The sequence below is a fragment of the Saccopteryx leptura genome, chromosome 4 (assembly GCF_036850995.1).
Source record: "Saccopteryx leptura isolate mSacLep1 chromosome 4, mSacLep1_pri_phased_curated, whole genome shotgun sequence".
Classification (NCBI taxonomy): domain Eukaryota; kingdom Metazoa; phylum Chordata; class Mammalia; order Chiroptera; family Emballonuridae; genus Saccopteryx; species Saccopteryx leptura.
Window position 1 is genome coordinate 91,025,190 of NC_089506.1, and position 17,148 is coordinate 91,042,337.

Consider the following 17,148-nt stretch of genomic DNA (forward strand, 5'->3'; position numbering starts at 1 on the left):
AAGAACCCAAATCTTTTATAGTTGGCTGTAAGTATGCCTGCACTTTGCTCCAAATCATCTTTATCATACTAGACAGAGCATGACTGCCCTCTGATCTGGAGAAGAGACATGTCTATGTTCCAAGGTTACTGGCTATAAAGGCATCCTTGAAAAGATCATCCAGAAGAAAGGTCATCAATGCCTCTACTTAGACTACATGCAGAAGTATAAGACACTCACAGAGAATTGTCTTACAACAGGGAACAGACCACTAAACCTCTTCGTGTCATCTTCTTGACTTTTCCTTCAGTCTGACACTCCTGGTGTTGTTCCTATACATTCATTGTACATGAAGGTACATTGAAATGAAACCGGTAATTTTGGTTCATGTGAAGCTATGTAGGGCTTTCCCTACATTAATTACTGACTAAAGGGAAAGCATGTTGTATAAAGCTTCTTAATCAGAGACAAGAAGTATTAGTTATGTCAGGGAACAAATGTGAATAAGGAAAGAGATGGGGAAAGTTGTTTTAGCGGAGAAGCTTATTTTTTTCTTGTTTTGATGCTTTGTGAACCTGTAGCAACTTGAGCTTCTGAGCTTGCTCACTTAAGTTATACTTAAATCCTTCTGTTGAATTGGCCAGAGGTTTCGCAAAACTTGATTTAGTGTATTACTCTTTAAATACTGATAGGTGGATTTATGATGTCCTTCTATGGATATCTTATTTTTATTATTTTACCTAGTAAAAAGAACTCAAGTCTCATAATTTTTTACCCACTCTTAAAATACAGAGCTACTGTGTTTTTTTTTTTTTTAAATATTGTGATAAAATATACCTAATGAAATGTAATGGTTCAGTGGTATTAACTACCTTCACATCTTTGTGCCACCATCATACCATTAGACTGCTTAAGATCTAGTGACAATGTTGAAACAGTAGGCGGATATTTTCTTCTAGGATTCAGTGGAGAGGAGTGGTTGGTATGTCCTTCTAGGGTTCATATGGTAGATATGTCTGTACCCTACAATATACAGGGATGGGCAAAGGTAGGCTTATAGTTATAATAGAAATAATACAATGGTTAATAAGAATACAAGAATAAACTGTGTTTTACAATTGTAAACCTACTTTTGCCAACCTTTATTTTCCAAAGAAACAAAAGCCCAAAATATAATCTAAGCCTTTGTTGTCTCTAGAACATTTACTAGAGGAAAATTATGTTCCAAATACATTCAGGTATTTTACCTGCACATGGTCTTAACAAGTATCTCATGGTTACAAATTAAAAGTGCAGAGAGCGCTCATTAGAGAAAAATAAGAAAATGTGAAAGTGTTCTATTAAGTGTGAAGTTTTATTTATAATACTTATGAATCAGACAATTTGAAAATGGTACTCTTGCTGGAACTTGCTTTTATGTATATTTTATGTATATTTGCTGTGTTACTCTGGGTCCTCTTAGAGTAAGAGATGTGATGTCCAAGGGAATTGGGGAAATGCCGAGGAGGGACCCTGGAGAGGGAGTTCGGGAAGGATGGGATTGCTAGCCTCAGTGCAGGTCTGACCCCTGGTGAAGGAGAGTGAGAAGGGAGGCTGGAAGGCTGGGTGGAAGCGTCTTAGGATGCTATGCAGTTCTGCGAGAACTTGGCAAGGTCGTTGGGGAATCCTCAAGGACAAGACCTGCATATCCCAGGAGTACACCCATTTGGTATTCTTGGCTGTGTTCAGTATTGGCTGGGAGCAGCCTCTGGGAAGTGGCTTTAGTTCAAATGTTGTGATGGATTTCAACATTTCACAACAGCTGGGGCTGTTTGCTATTGATTTATTTTAATTGACTTTATTGGGATGACACATTAGTTATAAAATTATACAGCTTTCAGATATACAATTCTAGAACACACCATCTGTATATTATGTGTTCTCCACCCAAGTCAAATCTCCTTCCATTACCATTTACCCCCCTTCACCTTCTTTCCCACCATACTGTTTCTCTCTTCATAGACAGTGTTTTTTTTTCACCTTAATCCCTTTACCTCATTTATATTCCCTGTAATCAAAGATGGAGAGTTGTGTTGTCATGGCTGTTACAAAAAGAATGGAAAAAAAATTTTAATTTAAGAACTCTTCAATCTCAGAGTATTTCATTGATATCAACTATGGATTAAATCTTTGAAAATTTGATTAGTTCTTTTTTTTCACATCTCAAAAAGTCAGGAAAAACTTCGAATTTTACAGTATTTAAAAAAATTAGAAATTTCCCCATTTTATAAGTGGTTTATGTTCATTAAAGTATTATAAAGAGTATTTAAAAATCACCCTTTATTGAGTTAAAATCAAGTGTGCATTGAAATTTATCACTATAGTCAAATATACATTGGACATTGAATAGGTGTTTTGAAACAACTCATAGTTTAAAAAGCCTTCTGGATTTAGCCAAGTTTATTTGCTCCTGTTTGTTTTTGTTTCCCTTGGGGTCTTAAATGCTCAAATGCACCCATTTAATTTTCCCTGAGATCAGTTAAAGTTCTCCTTATAATGAATTGTCATATCTTTTATTGTGTGTGTGTGTCGGCAACAGAGAGGGACAGACAGACAGGAAGGGAGAGAGATGAGAAGCATCAATTTTTTGTTGCGGCACCTTAGCTGTTCATTGATTGCTTTCTCATATGTGCCTTGACTGGGGGGCTACAGCAGAGCGAGTGAGCCAGCGACCTTGGGTTCAAGCTGGTGAGCTGTGCTCAAACCAGATTAGCCTATGCTCAAGCCAGTGACCTTGGGGTTTCGAACCTGGGTCCTCTGAGTCCCAGTCTGATGCTCTATCCACTGTGCCACCATCTGGTCAGGCTGAATTATCATATCTTGGTTTATTATTTCTTTTTAAGTATCTTCCTTCCCCTATCAAAAATTCTTTTATTAGCTTAAGTTATATTCAATTTCAAATAAATTGTTCTCACATTTAATGACAGACGAAATGAACAGTATGGAATATGGTAGAGAGTTAATTTTTAGGTTCATTCTTGGGGTATCACAGAAGGATCAATTTAATTTCTCTGTTTTGATACTACTTTTATTGAGTAATATTAATTAATAGGATTAATATATTGATACGAATCAGACACCAGCCATATTAAATTGAACTGGTAAATAATATGCCAGTAAGCTAATAGCCATTAAAGGAACAGTAAAATAATATTTCAAGATGAACTCATTATTATATGGTGTATACCTAGGTGTAAACTAGTGTTTAACATTTTTGTCAAGAATTTCCTGTGACTTTTGTGAGTCTGCATAATTCATCTCTTTACTTTGGTTGCAGTAGACCACCAAAAAGATAAACTTAACTCATGCCTCAAAGATAAAAGCTTAATTTCATAATTAACCAGCTAGTCAGTTAGGCAGTGACTGTTGTACAGTGGGTTATGCTGGGCATCAGAACTATGCAGGTGAATGAAATATACACCTGCCCTTATGAAGCTTATACTCAAGAATTTAAAGCCAGCTAATGTTTCCTATGAAAATTGTAATACTTGCAGTTTCTACAAGTTTATGGGAAGAAATAGAATAAATTAATGCTGTCTCAAGAGGAATGTCTGAATAAATATTGAAAAATCCAAGTTTTTCAGTATTCCTGTTTATATAAATTACAGCCTCCTGAATCCTGCAAAAATTTTTTTCCTGAATCCATGGGATATATACAGTTACCCCAAGTTCACACTTGCTCTCTTACTGTATCTGTCACTTATAGAACATATAATTGGAAGTATAAGTAAAATTATTCTATTTCATCTGCTGATGAACTTTACTATTTCTGTGTTTGTCTGCATTATATAGTCTCTTTAGTTTTTAGTTGGAATTAATGTATGAATTTAAATTCTTTGGATCTTTTTTATTTGCATTGGAGGCAAAATATTTCTCTTTAAGCATCATTTATTCATTTTAACATGATAAATGTGAAATTGGATTGTGTGGAGAGAGACAGATGATTTGTGCTATGGAGTGGGAAAGATGAATAGCGGCTTGAGTGGTATCTTTCGTGCACAGAGAGTAAGTATTATTCACAGATTCTGATAGAATTATTATTTAAGTACTTTACTGGTACATGTTTCCTATCTGGATTTAACTTCTGCAGCTGATATGTTTTTAATGGAGTAGAGACATCATTTTTCTTGTAAGAACATCTACTTTGATCCAGGATGAACAAGTTGACCAAAGAATGAGTTTTCTAAAGAATACTTGCTTTGTGTTTGTTAGCTGTCATCTCAGTTCCTTTAGCACCGTCCTAGAGAAAGCATCCACCCTGATGGCCTGTGAAGAAATTGGGCACACAGGCATCACACCTGTTGGTGTATCTTGTATTTGGTGCTTAAATTTAAGTCCAGAGGACTTGAAAATGGCAGCGGAGTAGGCAGACGCACAGACTCCCAGCTCACACCACCGAACTGGATTACAAACTAATTTAGAAACAATCAGCAGGAAAAACCAACTCTGGGCTACAAGAACAGCTCTCAAAAACCAAGGAGCAAAGAAGAAGCCACAATAAACCTGGTAGAGAGCACCTGAATTTCCTCTGCTTACAGGAACAGAGGAGAGGGGGTGAGGCTGAGAGCCCAGAAGGGCTCTCCAAGGACAAGAGCAGAAAATACTGCTCACAGCCACTTGCCTGACGACCAGGGAATGAGGTGTGTTGAAAGGGCCGGCTTGTCTTCCAAAAAAAAAGGGGAGAGAGAGAGAGACAGATGGTGAGGAGCAGAGGAATGTAGGGGACAACCTGAGAAGCTGACTCATTCAGTGCTGGAGACCGCCATAGATGGGGGAGGGGCTGATCCTTCCATAAAACAAAAGTCTAAAATGCTTTTGGGTCACAGATCTCCAGACATCTCTCCAGCTCCAATCAGCACAACAAGACACAGCTGAAAACAAAAAGTGGGGAGGAGGGGCAGTAACTCAGGTCTCCATGGAGATCTGAGATACACCTCCCCCTACTGAAGCTGAGAAAACACTCTGCCCCTAGAGAGAGAAACTGGCAGAAAAAGCCTTCAGAGTCTCAGGTTATACCCAGCACATTCCTGGATACAGTTTTAAATAAACCCCCTGCTGAGATCAGTAAACAAGACTATCATCTGTTAAGAAAACAAACAAATCAAGACTTCAAAGTGGCCCAAATCTGAAAGTGGATTACAAATAATAGCTGATGCCAACCCAAGAAGACCTAGAAATAACACAATTGAAAACCGGAGGCAGACAACACCAAGCCTAGACTCAACCAGCTTTACAAACAAAACACCTAAACACACAGACATAATGAGAAGACAGAGAAGTGCAATCCAAATGAAACCACAAGAGAAACCTCCAGGAAATGAACTGAGTGATATGGAAATAACCAAACTTCCGGATGTGGAGTTCAAAATAATGATTGTAAGGATGCTTAGGGATCTTAGAGCAACAATGGATGGTCATTACGAACACCTAAATAAAGAAATAGCAAGTATAAAAAAGGATATTGAAATATTAAAAAAGAACAGGTCAGAGACGACAAATACAATATCAGAAATGAAAACCACAATAGAAGGAATTAAAAACAGGATGGATGGAGATGAGGATTGAATCAACGATTTGGAGGACAAGTTGAATGAAGGCATGAAAGCAGAGAAGAAAAGAGAATCAAAAAGTCTGAGGAAACTCCTAAGAGAGCTCTATGACAACATGAAGAGAAATAATATCCACAGCATAGGGGTTCCTAAAGAAGAAGAGAAAGAACAAGGGACAGAGACTTTGTTCAATCATATCATAGCTGAAAACTTCCCTAAATTAATGCAGGAGAAACTCTTACAAGTTCAAAAAGCACAGAGAACTCCATTAAAGAGAAACCCAAAGAAACTTATAACAAAACACATCATAATTAAAATACCAAAGCTAAGTGATAAAGAGAAAATATTAAAAGCTGCTAGAGAAATAAAGGCTATCACCTACAAAGGAGCCCTCATAATGATGACATCAGATTTCTCAACAGAAACACTTGAGGCCATAAGGGAATGGCAAGAAATATTTAAAGTAATGCAGAACAAGAACCTTCAACCAAGACTACTTTATCCAGCAAGGCTATCCTTTAAAATTGAAAGAGAAATAAAAAAAAACCTCAAGGAATTCATTACAACCAAACCAATGCTGCAAGAAATGTTAAGGGCCCTGTTGAAAACAGATCAAAGTGGGAAAAGAATATAGCAAAAGAGGAATACACCTTTAAAGAATAAAATGGCAAGAAACAACTACATATTAATAATAACCTTATATGTAAATGGATTTAATGATCCAATCAAAAGACATAGGGTAGTTGCATGGATAAGAAAAGAGGACCCGTGCATATGCTGTCTACAAGAGACACACCTTAAAACAAAAGATGCACATAGACTTAAGGTAAAAGGATGGAAAAAACCATTTCATGCAAATGGAAATGAAAAAAAAGCTGGGGTAGCAATACTTATATCAGACAAAATGGACTTTAAAACAAAGACTATAGTAAGAGATAAAGAAGGTCACGACATAATGATAAAGGGAGCAATCCAACAGGAAGATATAACCATTATAAATATCTATGCACCTAATATAGGAGCACCAAAATATATAAAGCAGACTTTGATGGATATAAAGGGCGAGATCAACAGCAATACTATAATAGTAGGGGATTTCAATACCCCACTAACATGACTAGATAAATCCTCAAGAAAGAAAATTAACAAAGAAACAGCAGACTTAAAGGACATACTAGATCAACTCGATTTAATAGATATCTTTCGAACCTTTCATCCTAAAGCATCAGAATATACATTCTTTTCAAGTGCTCATGGTACATTCTCTTGGATATACCACATGTTAGGGCACAAAAGTGGCCTCAACAAATTTAAGAAGATTGAAATCATATCAAGCACTTTCTCTGATCACAGTGGCATGAAACTAGAAATCAACCACAATAGAAAAACTCAAAAATTCTCAAACACATGGAAACTAAATAGCAGGTTGTTAAATAAATGGATTAAGAATAAAATCAAAGAAGAAATAAAAAAAGTCCTAGAAACGAATGATGATGAGCATATAATAACTCAAAATTTATGGGACATAGCAAAAGCAGTACTGAGAGGGAAGTTCATAGCACTATAGGCACACTTTAAGAAGCTAGAAAAAGCTCAATTAAACAACTTAACCCTGCATCTAAAAGAACTAGAAAAAGAACAGCAAGTAAAGACTAAATGTAGTAGAAGGAAGGAAATAATAAAGATCAGAGCAGAAATAAATGAAATAGAGGCTAAAGAAACAATACAGAGGATCAATGAAACTAGGAGCTGGTTTTTTGAAAAAGTAAACAATACCGATGAATCTTTAACTAGACTCACCAAGAAAATAAGAGAGAGGACTCAAATAAGTAAAATCAGAAATGAGAGTGGAGAAATAACAACTGACACAACAGAAATACAAAATATTGTAAGAAAATACTATGAAGAACTGTACACCAAAAAACTAGACAACCTAGATGAAATAGCAAATTCCTTGAAACATATAAACTTCCAAAAATCAATCTGGAAGAATCAGAAAATCTAAATAGACCGAGTACACCAAATGAGATTGAAACAGCTATCAAAAAACTTCTAACAAAGAAAAGTCCTGGGCCTGATGACTTCACAAGTGAATTCTACCAAATATTCAAAGAAGAAGTAACTCCTATCCTTCTCAAGCTATTTCAAAAAATTCAAGAGGAAGGAAGACTTCCAAGCTCCTTTTACGAGGCGAGCATAATTCTGATTCCAAAACCAGGCAAAGACAACACAGGAAATAAAATTATAGGCCAGTATCTCTGATAAATATAGATGCTAAAATCCTCAACAAAATATTAGCAAACTGGATCCAACAATATATGGAAAAAATCACACATGGTCAAGTGGGATTTATTCTGGGGAGGCAAGGCTGGTACAATATTCGCAAATCAATCAATTGATTCATTACATAAACAAAAGGAGAAAAACCACATGGTAATTTCAATAGATGCAGAAAAAGCATTTGATAAAATCTAGCACCCATTCATGATCAAAACCCTCAGCAAAGTGGGAGTACAGGGAACATACCTCAACATGATAAAAGCCATCTATGACAAACCCACAGCCAACATCATACTCAATGGGCAAAAATTAAAAGCAATCCCCTTAAGATCAGGAACAAGGCAGGAGTGCCCCCTTTCACCACTCCTATTCAATATAGTCCTTGAAGTCCTAGGCACAGCAATCAGACAAGAAGAAATAAAAGGCATTCAAGCTGGAAAAGAAGAAGTAAAACTTTCATTATTTGCAGATGATATGATATTGTATATAGGAAACCCTAAAGTCTCAGTCATAAAACTACTGGACCTGACAAATGAATTCAGGAAAGTGGCAGGATATAAAATTAATACTCAGAAATCAGAGGCATTTTTATACACCAACAATGAACAGTCAGAGAAATTAAGGAAACAATCCCCTTCACGATTACAAACCAAAAGAATAAAGTACATAGGAGTAAATTTAACCAAGGAGACTAAAAACTTATACTAGGAAAATTATAAAACATTGATAAAAGAAATCAAGGAAGCAAGTGGAAGCATATACCGTGCTCATGATTAGGAAGAATAAACATCATTAAAATATCTGTATTACCCAAAGCAATTTATAAATTCAATGCAATACCAATTAAAATACCAATGACATACTTTAAAGATAAAGATCACATATTCCAAAAACTTATATTGAACCAAAAAGGAACACGAATAGCCCAGCAATCTTGAAAAAGAAGAATAAAGTGAGAGGTATCACACTTCCTGATATCAAGTTATACTACAAGGGCATTGTACTCAAAACAGCATGGTACTGGCATAAGAACAGGCATATAGATCTATGGGACAGAACAGAGAACCCAGAAATAAACCCACAGCTATATGGACAACTGATATTTGACAAAGGAGGTTAGGGCATACAATGGAGTAAAGACAGCCTCTTTAACAAATGGTGTTGGGAAAATTGGACATCTACCTGCAAAAAGATGATACTTGTCCACCAACTTACACCATTCACAAAAATAAACTCAAAATGGATAAAAGACTTAAATGTAAGCCGTGAAACCTTAAGTGTCTTAGAAGAAAAGATAGGTACTAAGCTCTCTGACATCTCTCGCAGTTATATATTTGCTGATTTATCTCCATAGGCAATTGAAATATAAGACAGAATACACAAATGGGACTATATCAAACTAAAAAGCTTTTGTACAGCGAAAGACAATATGAACAGAATAAAAATACAAACCACACAATGGGAGAACATTTTTGGCAATACATCTGATAAGGGGTTAATAACCAAAATTTATAAAGAACTTGTAAATCTTAATAGCAGGAAGACAATCCAGTGAAAAAATGGGCAAAAGAAATGAATAGACACTTCTCCAAAGAGGACATACAAATGGCCATTAGGCATATGAAAAAATGCTCAACATCACTAATCATTAGAGAAATGCAAATTAAAACCACAATGAAATATCACCTCACACCAGTCAGAATGGCGCTCATAAACAAAACAACACAGAATAAGTGCTGGCGAGGATGTGGATAAAAGGGAACCCTCCTGCACTGCTGGTGGGAATGCAGACTGGTGCAGCCACTGTGGAAAACAGTATGGAGATTCCTCAAAAAATTAAAAATCTAACTGCCTTTTACCCAGCTATCCCACTTTTAGGAATATACCCTAAGAACACCATAGAACTGTTTCAAAAGAAGGAATGCAACCCCATGTTTATGGCAGCATTGTTCACAATAGCGAAGATCTGGAAACAGCCCCAGTGTCCGTCAGTGGACAAGCGGATTAAAAAGCCTTGGTATATATATACTACGGAATACTATTCAGCCATAAGAAATGATAACATCAGATCATTACAATAAAATGGATGCGGACCTTGATACCATTATACAGAGTGAAATAAGTAAATCAGAAAAAACTAAGAACTATATGAATCCATACATAGATGGGACATAAAAATGAGACTCAGAGACATGGACAAGAATGTGATGGTAACAGGGGGGAGAGGTTGTGGGAAGGGGTGGGGGTAAGAAAGGAGAAGGTTGGGGTAGGGAGAGGGGAGGGGCACAAAGAAAAGCAGATAGAAGGTGAGGGAAGACAATTTGACTTTGTGTGAGGGATATGCAACCTAATCAAATGTCAAAATAATCTGGAGTTGTTTTCTCAACATATGTACCCTGATTTATCAATGTCACTGCATTAAAGTTAAGAAAAATAAGATAAACAGGGGAAAAAAATTAAGTCCAGAAAGAGTCAGAAAGCAAAGGTTAAAAATACCTAAAGTGCTTAGTTTTTCTGATATTTGCACTGAGCATAGCAGTGACAGTTGATTGTGTACTAGAGGAAATTTGGGTGATGCGTCTTCATGTCTGACGAAACCTCACTTTCTTTCAAGGACAGAAAGCTATTTTACTGATTAAATAATATAGATTCTGGCATGTTCCTCTGTTTTACTGTTAACCTCTTTCTGCTTCTAATGATTTTCCTTTGATCATTTGCCTTGTTCTTAAAGTTGCCTTTGACCAGCTCTGTTCCTCATATTGAATATATGAAATGACTGTGTGCAGTTTATTTACTTTATTGTCCCCTGTTGTGTGCCTTTACTTCCTAGTTTACAGCACTGCTGACATTTGTCCCAGTCTTTGTAGTTACCATTTTGGCTGCTCATTTTCCTGATCTTTGACTGTGTGGCCCTTTTCCGTCTCAGTCCTGGTGCGGCTTCTGTGTGCTGCTGCCCCTGAGGACATCCACAATGATGCCAAGTCTGAGACGGGCACATATCCTTCCAGCCAGAAGTTATGTTCAAAATACCATTTCTTATGTAAGGTCTCTTTTTTGTAACTGGAACAAGAGTATCAACGTGAGCTTTCAAGTATTTGCTTTTCAAATGATTAGATTGAATCTGTGATCTAACAGCGAAAGGAAGGAAGTGTCTTACGTAGGGTTGCTTAAACCAAAGGTTGAGAAGAAGTATTTCCTGTACAGAGAGAGATGCATTTGGAGCAAGGTGAATATTAAGAACATATTTTAACTATAAATTTGTTCACTAGTTGCATGTGGTACACGTGGGAGACAAGTGTTTTTTCACTTGGAACCGCAACCGTCCCCTTTGTAGAAACTCTTCTTCTCCAATCACCGATTTGGCAAATACAGTGGTAATTGATTAGCCATCTTATTTGACCTGTTAGAGCACTTGACTCAGTTGATCATGTTCTTTGTTGAGACACTTTTCTCCCATATTTTCAGAATGCCACTTTGTGGAAAATCTGCTTGTCTTCTACCTCACGGCTGGCTCTTTCTTTCCTCAATCCACAAATTGAAACCTGCAGTTGAAATGCCCTATCAGTTCTTTGTCCTTTTAAAAAAATTTTTAAATGTATTGATTTCAGGAAGAGAGAGAGAAAGGAGGGGAGGTTGAGAGAGAGAATAAAAGAGAGAACGAGACATCAATTTGTTCCAGTAATTTTTACATTCATATGTTGATTCTTGTATATGCCGTGACTGGGGATTGAACCCACAACCTTGGCATATCGGGACCATGTTCTAATCAACTGAGCAACTTGGCCAGGGCCTGTTCCTTTTTTTTCCCCACACTCTCTCTACTACCCTCTAGATCAGAGGGAGTCAACCTTTTTATACCTACCGCCCACTTTTATATCTCTGTTAGTAGTAAAATTTTCTAGCCACCCACCGGTTCCACAGTAATGGTGATTTATAAAGTAGGGAAGTAACTTTACTTTATAAAATTTATAAAGAGTTACAGCAAGTTAAAGCATATAATAATAATTACTTACCGGCCCTGGCTGGTTGGCTCGGCGGTAGAGCGTCGGCCTGGCGTGCGGGGGATCCGGGTTCGATTCACGGCCAGGGTACACCGGGAAGGCGCCCATTTGCTTCTCCACCCCCTCCCCCTTCCTCTCTGTCTCTCTCTTCCCCTCCTGCAGCCGAGGCTCCATTGGAGCAAAGATGACCCAGGCATTGGGGATGGCTCCTTGGCCTCTGCCCCAGGCGCTAGAGTGGCTCTGGTCGCGGCAGAGCGACTCCCCGGAGGGGCAGAGCATTGCCCCCTGGTGGGCAGAGCGTCGCCCCTGGTGGGCGTGCTGGGTGGATCCCGGTCGGGTGCATGCGGGAGTCTGTCTGACTGTCTCTCCCCGTTTCCAGCTTCAGAAAAAAAAAAAAAAAAGAAAAAGAATTACTTATCAAGTACTTTATGTCGGATTTTCGCTAAGTTTGGCAGAATAAATCTATAAAACAACTTACTCTAGTTAAATCTATCTTTTTATTTATACTTTGGTTGCTCCGCTACCACCCACCATGAAAGCTGGAACGCCCACTAGTGGGCGGTAGGGACCAGGTTGACTACCACTGCTCTAGATGGTCCATCTGAGATCTTGGTATTTACATACTGCTTCTATGGTAATCTCTTTCTTGAACTGAAGTCTCCTGTGTCCAATTTTCTTTTCTACTCTTTTTGACAAAGGTCATTAATAGATACTTTTAATTTAACATCTTCAAAATTGAACTCCTTGATTTCTTCTTAAGCCCCTTTCTCCAATTGTCTTTCCCATCTTAATAAATGACATTTTTACTCTTTGAATTGTCTAGGCCTAACAAATTAGAATTAAATCTTGACTTCCCTCTCTCTCATAGTGATAGCCAGGGCCCAAGTTGTTTCTATTCTGTATTCATAACACAAAGTGTCTGATACCTAGTAGGCACCAATAAATACGCTTTGAAGGAATGAAATGTGTGAGCTAGTAAAACAGAAAGTGAACTGCAGTCTGATGCCCAGATAGAATCTGTAGTTAATCCTAAGGAGGAAAGAAGCTCCTTGTTTTCTTCTTCTCCTCAGTTCCAGAACTGGTATTGAAGCAATTAGTGTGGCATAATGCAAATTAATGGACATCATATGCTATATTTTTGGTACATCAGGCAGAGCAGGGTGATTAATTCTTTATGATGAACATCTATCTCACTTATTATTTTTTGAGATTCTGTTAACATCCTCATGGGACACAAGGTACCATAGGTATTCAATAACTATATTTTGTTAATGAGTGAGTTATTCCTAATATACATTTCAATCTCACAATTTTAAAAGTGGGATTTATTCTATTCTCTAAAACTTGTTTCTCTCCTTGTATTTTATATTTTTTAAAACTCTGTTAATGGTACCACCTCCTATATACTTGAACAACAAAAGTGGCAGGACTCTTGGTAAATACTTTTTCTCAGCCCCTTGTTAGCATAGGCATTGCTGGATTTTCTTCTTTATATTTTAAATGTTCAAGGCCTTCTTTATCGCTCATCAGTTACTTCTTTTTCCTGAGAGGAGGAAGGAGAGAGAGAGAGAAAGAAGGAGAAGCATCAACTCATTGTTTCACTCATTTGCATCATTGTTGCTTCTCTTATGTTCCCCGACCAGGGCTCCCACCAGTGAGCCAGCACTCTCGGTAATGAGCTGGGTCCCTTGGAATTGAGCCGGGGACCTTGGTCTGACCGTGGTGCTCTGGGACAGTGCTCTATTCACTGTGCCCTTGGCCAGGGCCCATCTTAATAAATGACATTTTCTATAAATATTCTACAATAATTTCTTAACTTGTATCTATTGCCTCTATTATTGACTCTTCTTTGCATACTCCTTTGTGATTTCCACTTTTTCTAGCTGCATCTGAGTTTTCTGACTTGTCATACAGGCCATGCCTCATCTGTCCTGTCTCTGTCCAGCCTCATCTCCACTAACTTCTGTGCTGTCCCCCTTCTCATCCTACAAACTACTTAGGAAACCTGACTTCCTTGTAATTCAACAAGAGCCTGTGTCTTGGAACATGTTAATTCCTCTGTTTGCAACATCTTGGTTCTCTTCTTCATCAGCTGCCTTCCTATTAACCATTAGGGGTCTGTACCATTACACTAAGCTGTCCTTGTTTCTATTTAGTTATATCTCTCATAGTATATAGTTTATTTGTAGTCACTGTACCTGTTTACCTTCATCTGGGCAGGAGCACATCTGGGGTACCTTTAAGTTCATGACCATTTTTCGGGATCTCTTGGAATTGATTTGCTACCCAGTTCTGCCGGTATGCTGTATTAGCGTGAAATTGTATGATACGACAATATATGTGTTAAAATGTAGGAGGAACTCTTTAGCATGATTATAAAATTTTTTATCTGTAAGGAAATGATACATTTTGCTGTATAATTGTATATATTCACAGATATGTTTGCATAATTAATATAAATATAAATTAATCAAAGAGTTTATAGATCATGATGGTGAATTTTTAGAAATGGGGAGGAAATTTTATAGAACAAAATTCATTACTTCAACTTAAATCAATTTCCTGTTTTTTATTTTATGGAGAATTGCCTTTTTTAATGCTTTCTGGAAATACTTTGAATTATCCTAATTTTTTCTTTCTCAATTTCATGCTTTTATTTCTCTACACATCTCTACTTAGGTGGTATTTGGTGTTAATTTTTGTTACTTATTTTTGTGGCTTTGTTGGTGTGGTGATAATTTACATCTTTTCCAGAAACCTGGTGACTAAGACTGATTTAATTTCTCTGACTGTATAGAAAAATAATTTATTAGTCTTTGATCTTTTAAAATTATATTTCTGAGAAAAACATTTGTGAGTATCACAGGTAATGTCTGGCAAGGAAGTGGAAAGAATGTATTTTAAACTTGACTTTTTGACATGAACTGGTTACAGGTCAGTGAATCTATACTGGGAAGATTGCTCTTTTCAAAGTTTTTTCTTTTCTTTTTTTTTAAATGTTTTTATTTCCTCTCTTTTTCTGCCACATTTCCCACCCTCACTTTAATCAGTCCTAAGTTTTGACAGTAGAAAGATGCTGGTCAGATTTTAGCATTTATATATAAAATACAATGATTGCTATATATTTCGACCAGCAGGGACTAAGACCCCTATTGGTGTCTTAATCCAAAAATGTTATTTTATATTCATATAAACCTTGCCTTGAGGGATAGAGAAAGGACAATTTAGGGAACAGCATGAGGTTAAACATTGATCAGTAAGCCCGTCCTTCTTGCTAGACTTTGGTAGAATGTAGACTTAGAAAAATAACATCGGCAACAGGAAAGCATACTTTTGCTTCTCTAGAGATAATCTTGCTTCTATGGATTTTAGATGATGAACGATATATTTCAGGCCAGGAAAAAAAGATGTAAATGTTGGAAGTTGAAATATTAAACCTGAACTGAAAAATACAGTGAGTTTTAATTTTCATCGTTTAAGTTATATACTAATTAATAAATATAACTATGCCCTGGCCGGTTGGCTCAGCGGTAGAGCGTCGGCCTAGCGTGCGGAGGACCCGGGTTCGATTCCCGGCCAGGGCACATAGGAGAAGCGCCCATTTGCTTCTCCACCCCTCCGCCGCGCTTTCCTCTCTGTCTCTCTCTTCCCCTCCCGCAGCCAAGGCTCCATTGGAGCAAAGATGGCCCGGGCGCTGGGCATGGCTCTGTGGCCTCTGCCTCAGGCGCTAGAGTGGCTCTGGTCGCAATATGGCGACGCCCAGGATGGGCAGAGCACCGCCCCCTGGTGGGCAGAGCGTCGCCCCTGGTGGGCGTGCCGGGTGGATCCCGGTCGGGCGCATGCGGGAGTCTGTCTGACTGTCTCTCCCTGTTTCCAGCTTCAGAAAAATGAAAAAAAAAAACAAAAAAAAAAAAAACAAAAAAAAAAAAAAAAAAAAAAAAAAAAAAATAAATATAACTATGTCATTTCTTTATTATGCATTTGTGATTACACACAGTAATTTTGAATTTTTGCCAAAGGGCAAGAACCACTGCCAGATAAATTAACTTCTAGTAATTAATTGTGTAGTGTTCATAATATAGTTTTTAGTAATAACAACCCCTTTAACCAGATTCAGGACACTTGTTGACTTTGAAGTATTTGGGTTTTTGGATTTCTCTTGATGAATGGAAAATTATTTTATTACCCTATTTTACGTATTAGCCTTCTATTAGAAATTTACAGTTTTTCAACGTGGATGTGATTATTTTGTGTTATATGTGTATGATATGACATTTTTAAACAAGAACTTAACTTTTGGTTAGAGTACATTTTTTTTTTTTATGGAACAATGCTGATGCCTAATGTTTCTCTACCTCTCCCACAAGAACCTCTGACTACTTGAAAAATAAAAAAATTCTCTACTGAAACTATAATTCTCATATAATTTATAGTTGACTAAAATATTTTACATAAGAGTTATTGTTTTAGCCTCTCCTGTGAAGGAAGACCTTGGCTTCAGTTGTACTACTTGTCTTTTTTTTTTTTTTTTGTATTTTCCTGAAGCTGGAAACGGGGAGAGACAGTCAGACTCCCGCATGCGCCGGACCGGGATCCACCCGGCACGCCCACCAGGGGCGACGCTCTGCCCACCAGGGGGCGATGCTCTGCCCCTCTGGGATGTCGCTCTGTTGCGACCAGAGCCACTCTAGCGCCTGGGGCAGAGGCCAAGGAGCCATCCCCAGTGCCCAGGCCATCTTTGCTCCAATGGAGCCTCGGCTGCGGGAGGGGAAGAGAGAGACAGAGAGGAAGGAGGGGGGGAGGGATGGAGAAGCAGATGGGCGCTTCTCCTGTGTGTCCTGGCCGGGAATCGAACCTGGGACTTCTGCACGCCAGGCCGACGCTCTACCACTGAGCCAACCGGCCAGGGCCTCTACTACTTGTCTTTTAACTGTTGGAATCCGAGTCTAACTGGCTGTGTAATCTGTTCTAGGTAGCTTGCATGCAGCTCATCAATGCCCTTGTTACCTCTCCTGATGACTTGGACTTCAGGCTTCACATCAGAAATGAATTTATGCGTTGTGGATTGAAAGAGATATTGCCAGTAGGTGCCCTGCAGACTCCTTATTAATATTTAAATTAGAGGAGTACTTGAGAAGGGGAAAATTTAGATAAATTACCTTCAAGAATAATTTATCTGTGGGACAAAAAGGCTTGAATATTAAAATCTATTTTTTAAATCCAGATAAGATGTTTGAGTATTTAACACTTTAAATGTTTGAATGCAATAAATCAAGTTGAGTAGTTGGTTTCCGTTTCTG

At 37.8% G+C, this 17,148-nt stretch overlaps 1 protein-coding gene across 2 annotated transcripts in view; it reads left to right on the forward strand.

Annotated features, from left to right (window-relative positions):
• The window catches only part of DIAPH3 (diaphanous related formin 3), a 522,354-nt gene that overhangs the window by 160,189 nt on the left and 345,017 nt on the right, over positions 1–17,148 (forward strand). For both annotated transcript variants that reach the window (XM_066380803.1, XM_066380804.1), the window contains one exon: positions 16,821–16,931. In XM_066380803.1, coding sequence (XP_066236900.1) covers positions 16,821–16,931 — 111 coding nt within the window. The remainder of the gene's footprint in view (positions 1–16,820; positions 16,932–17,148) is intronic.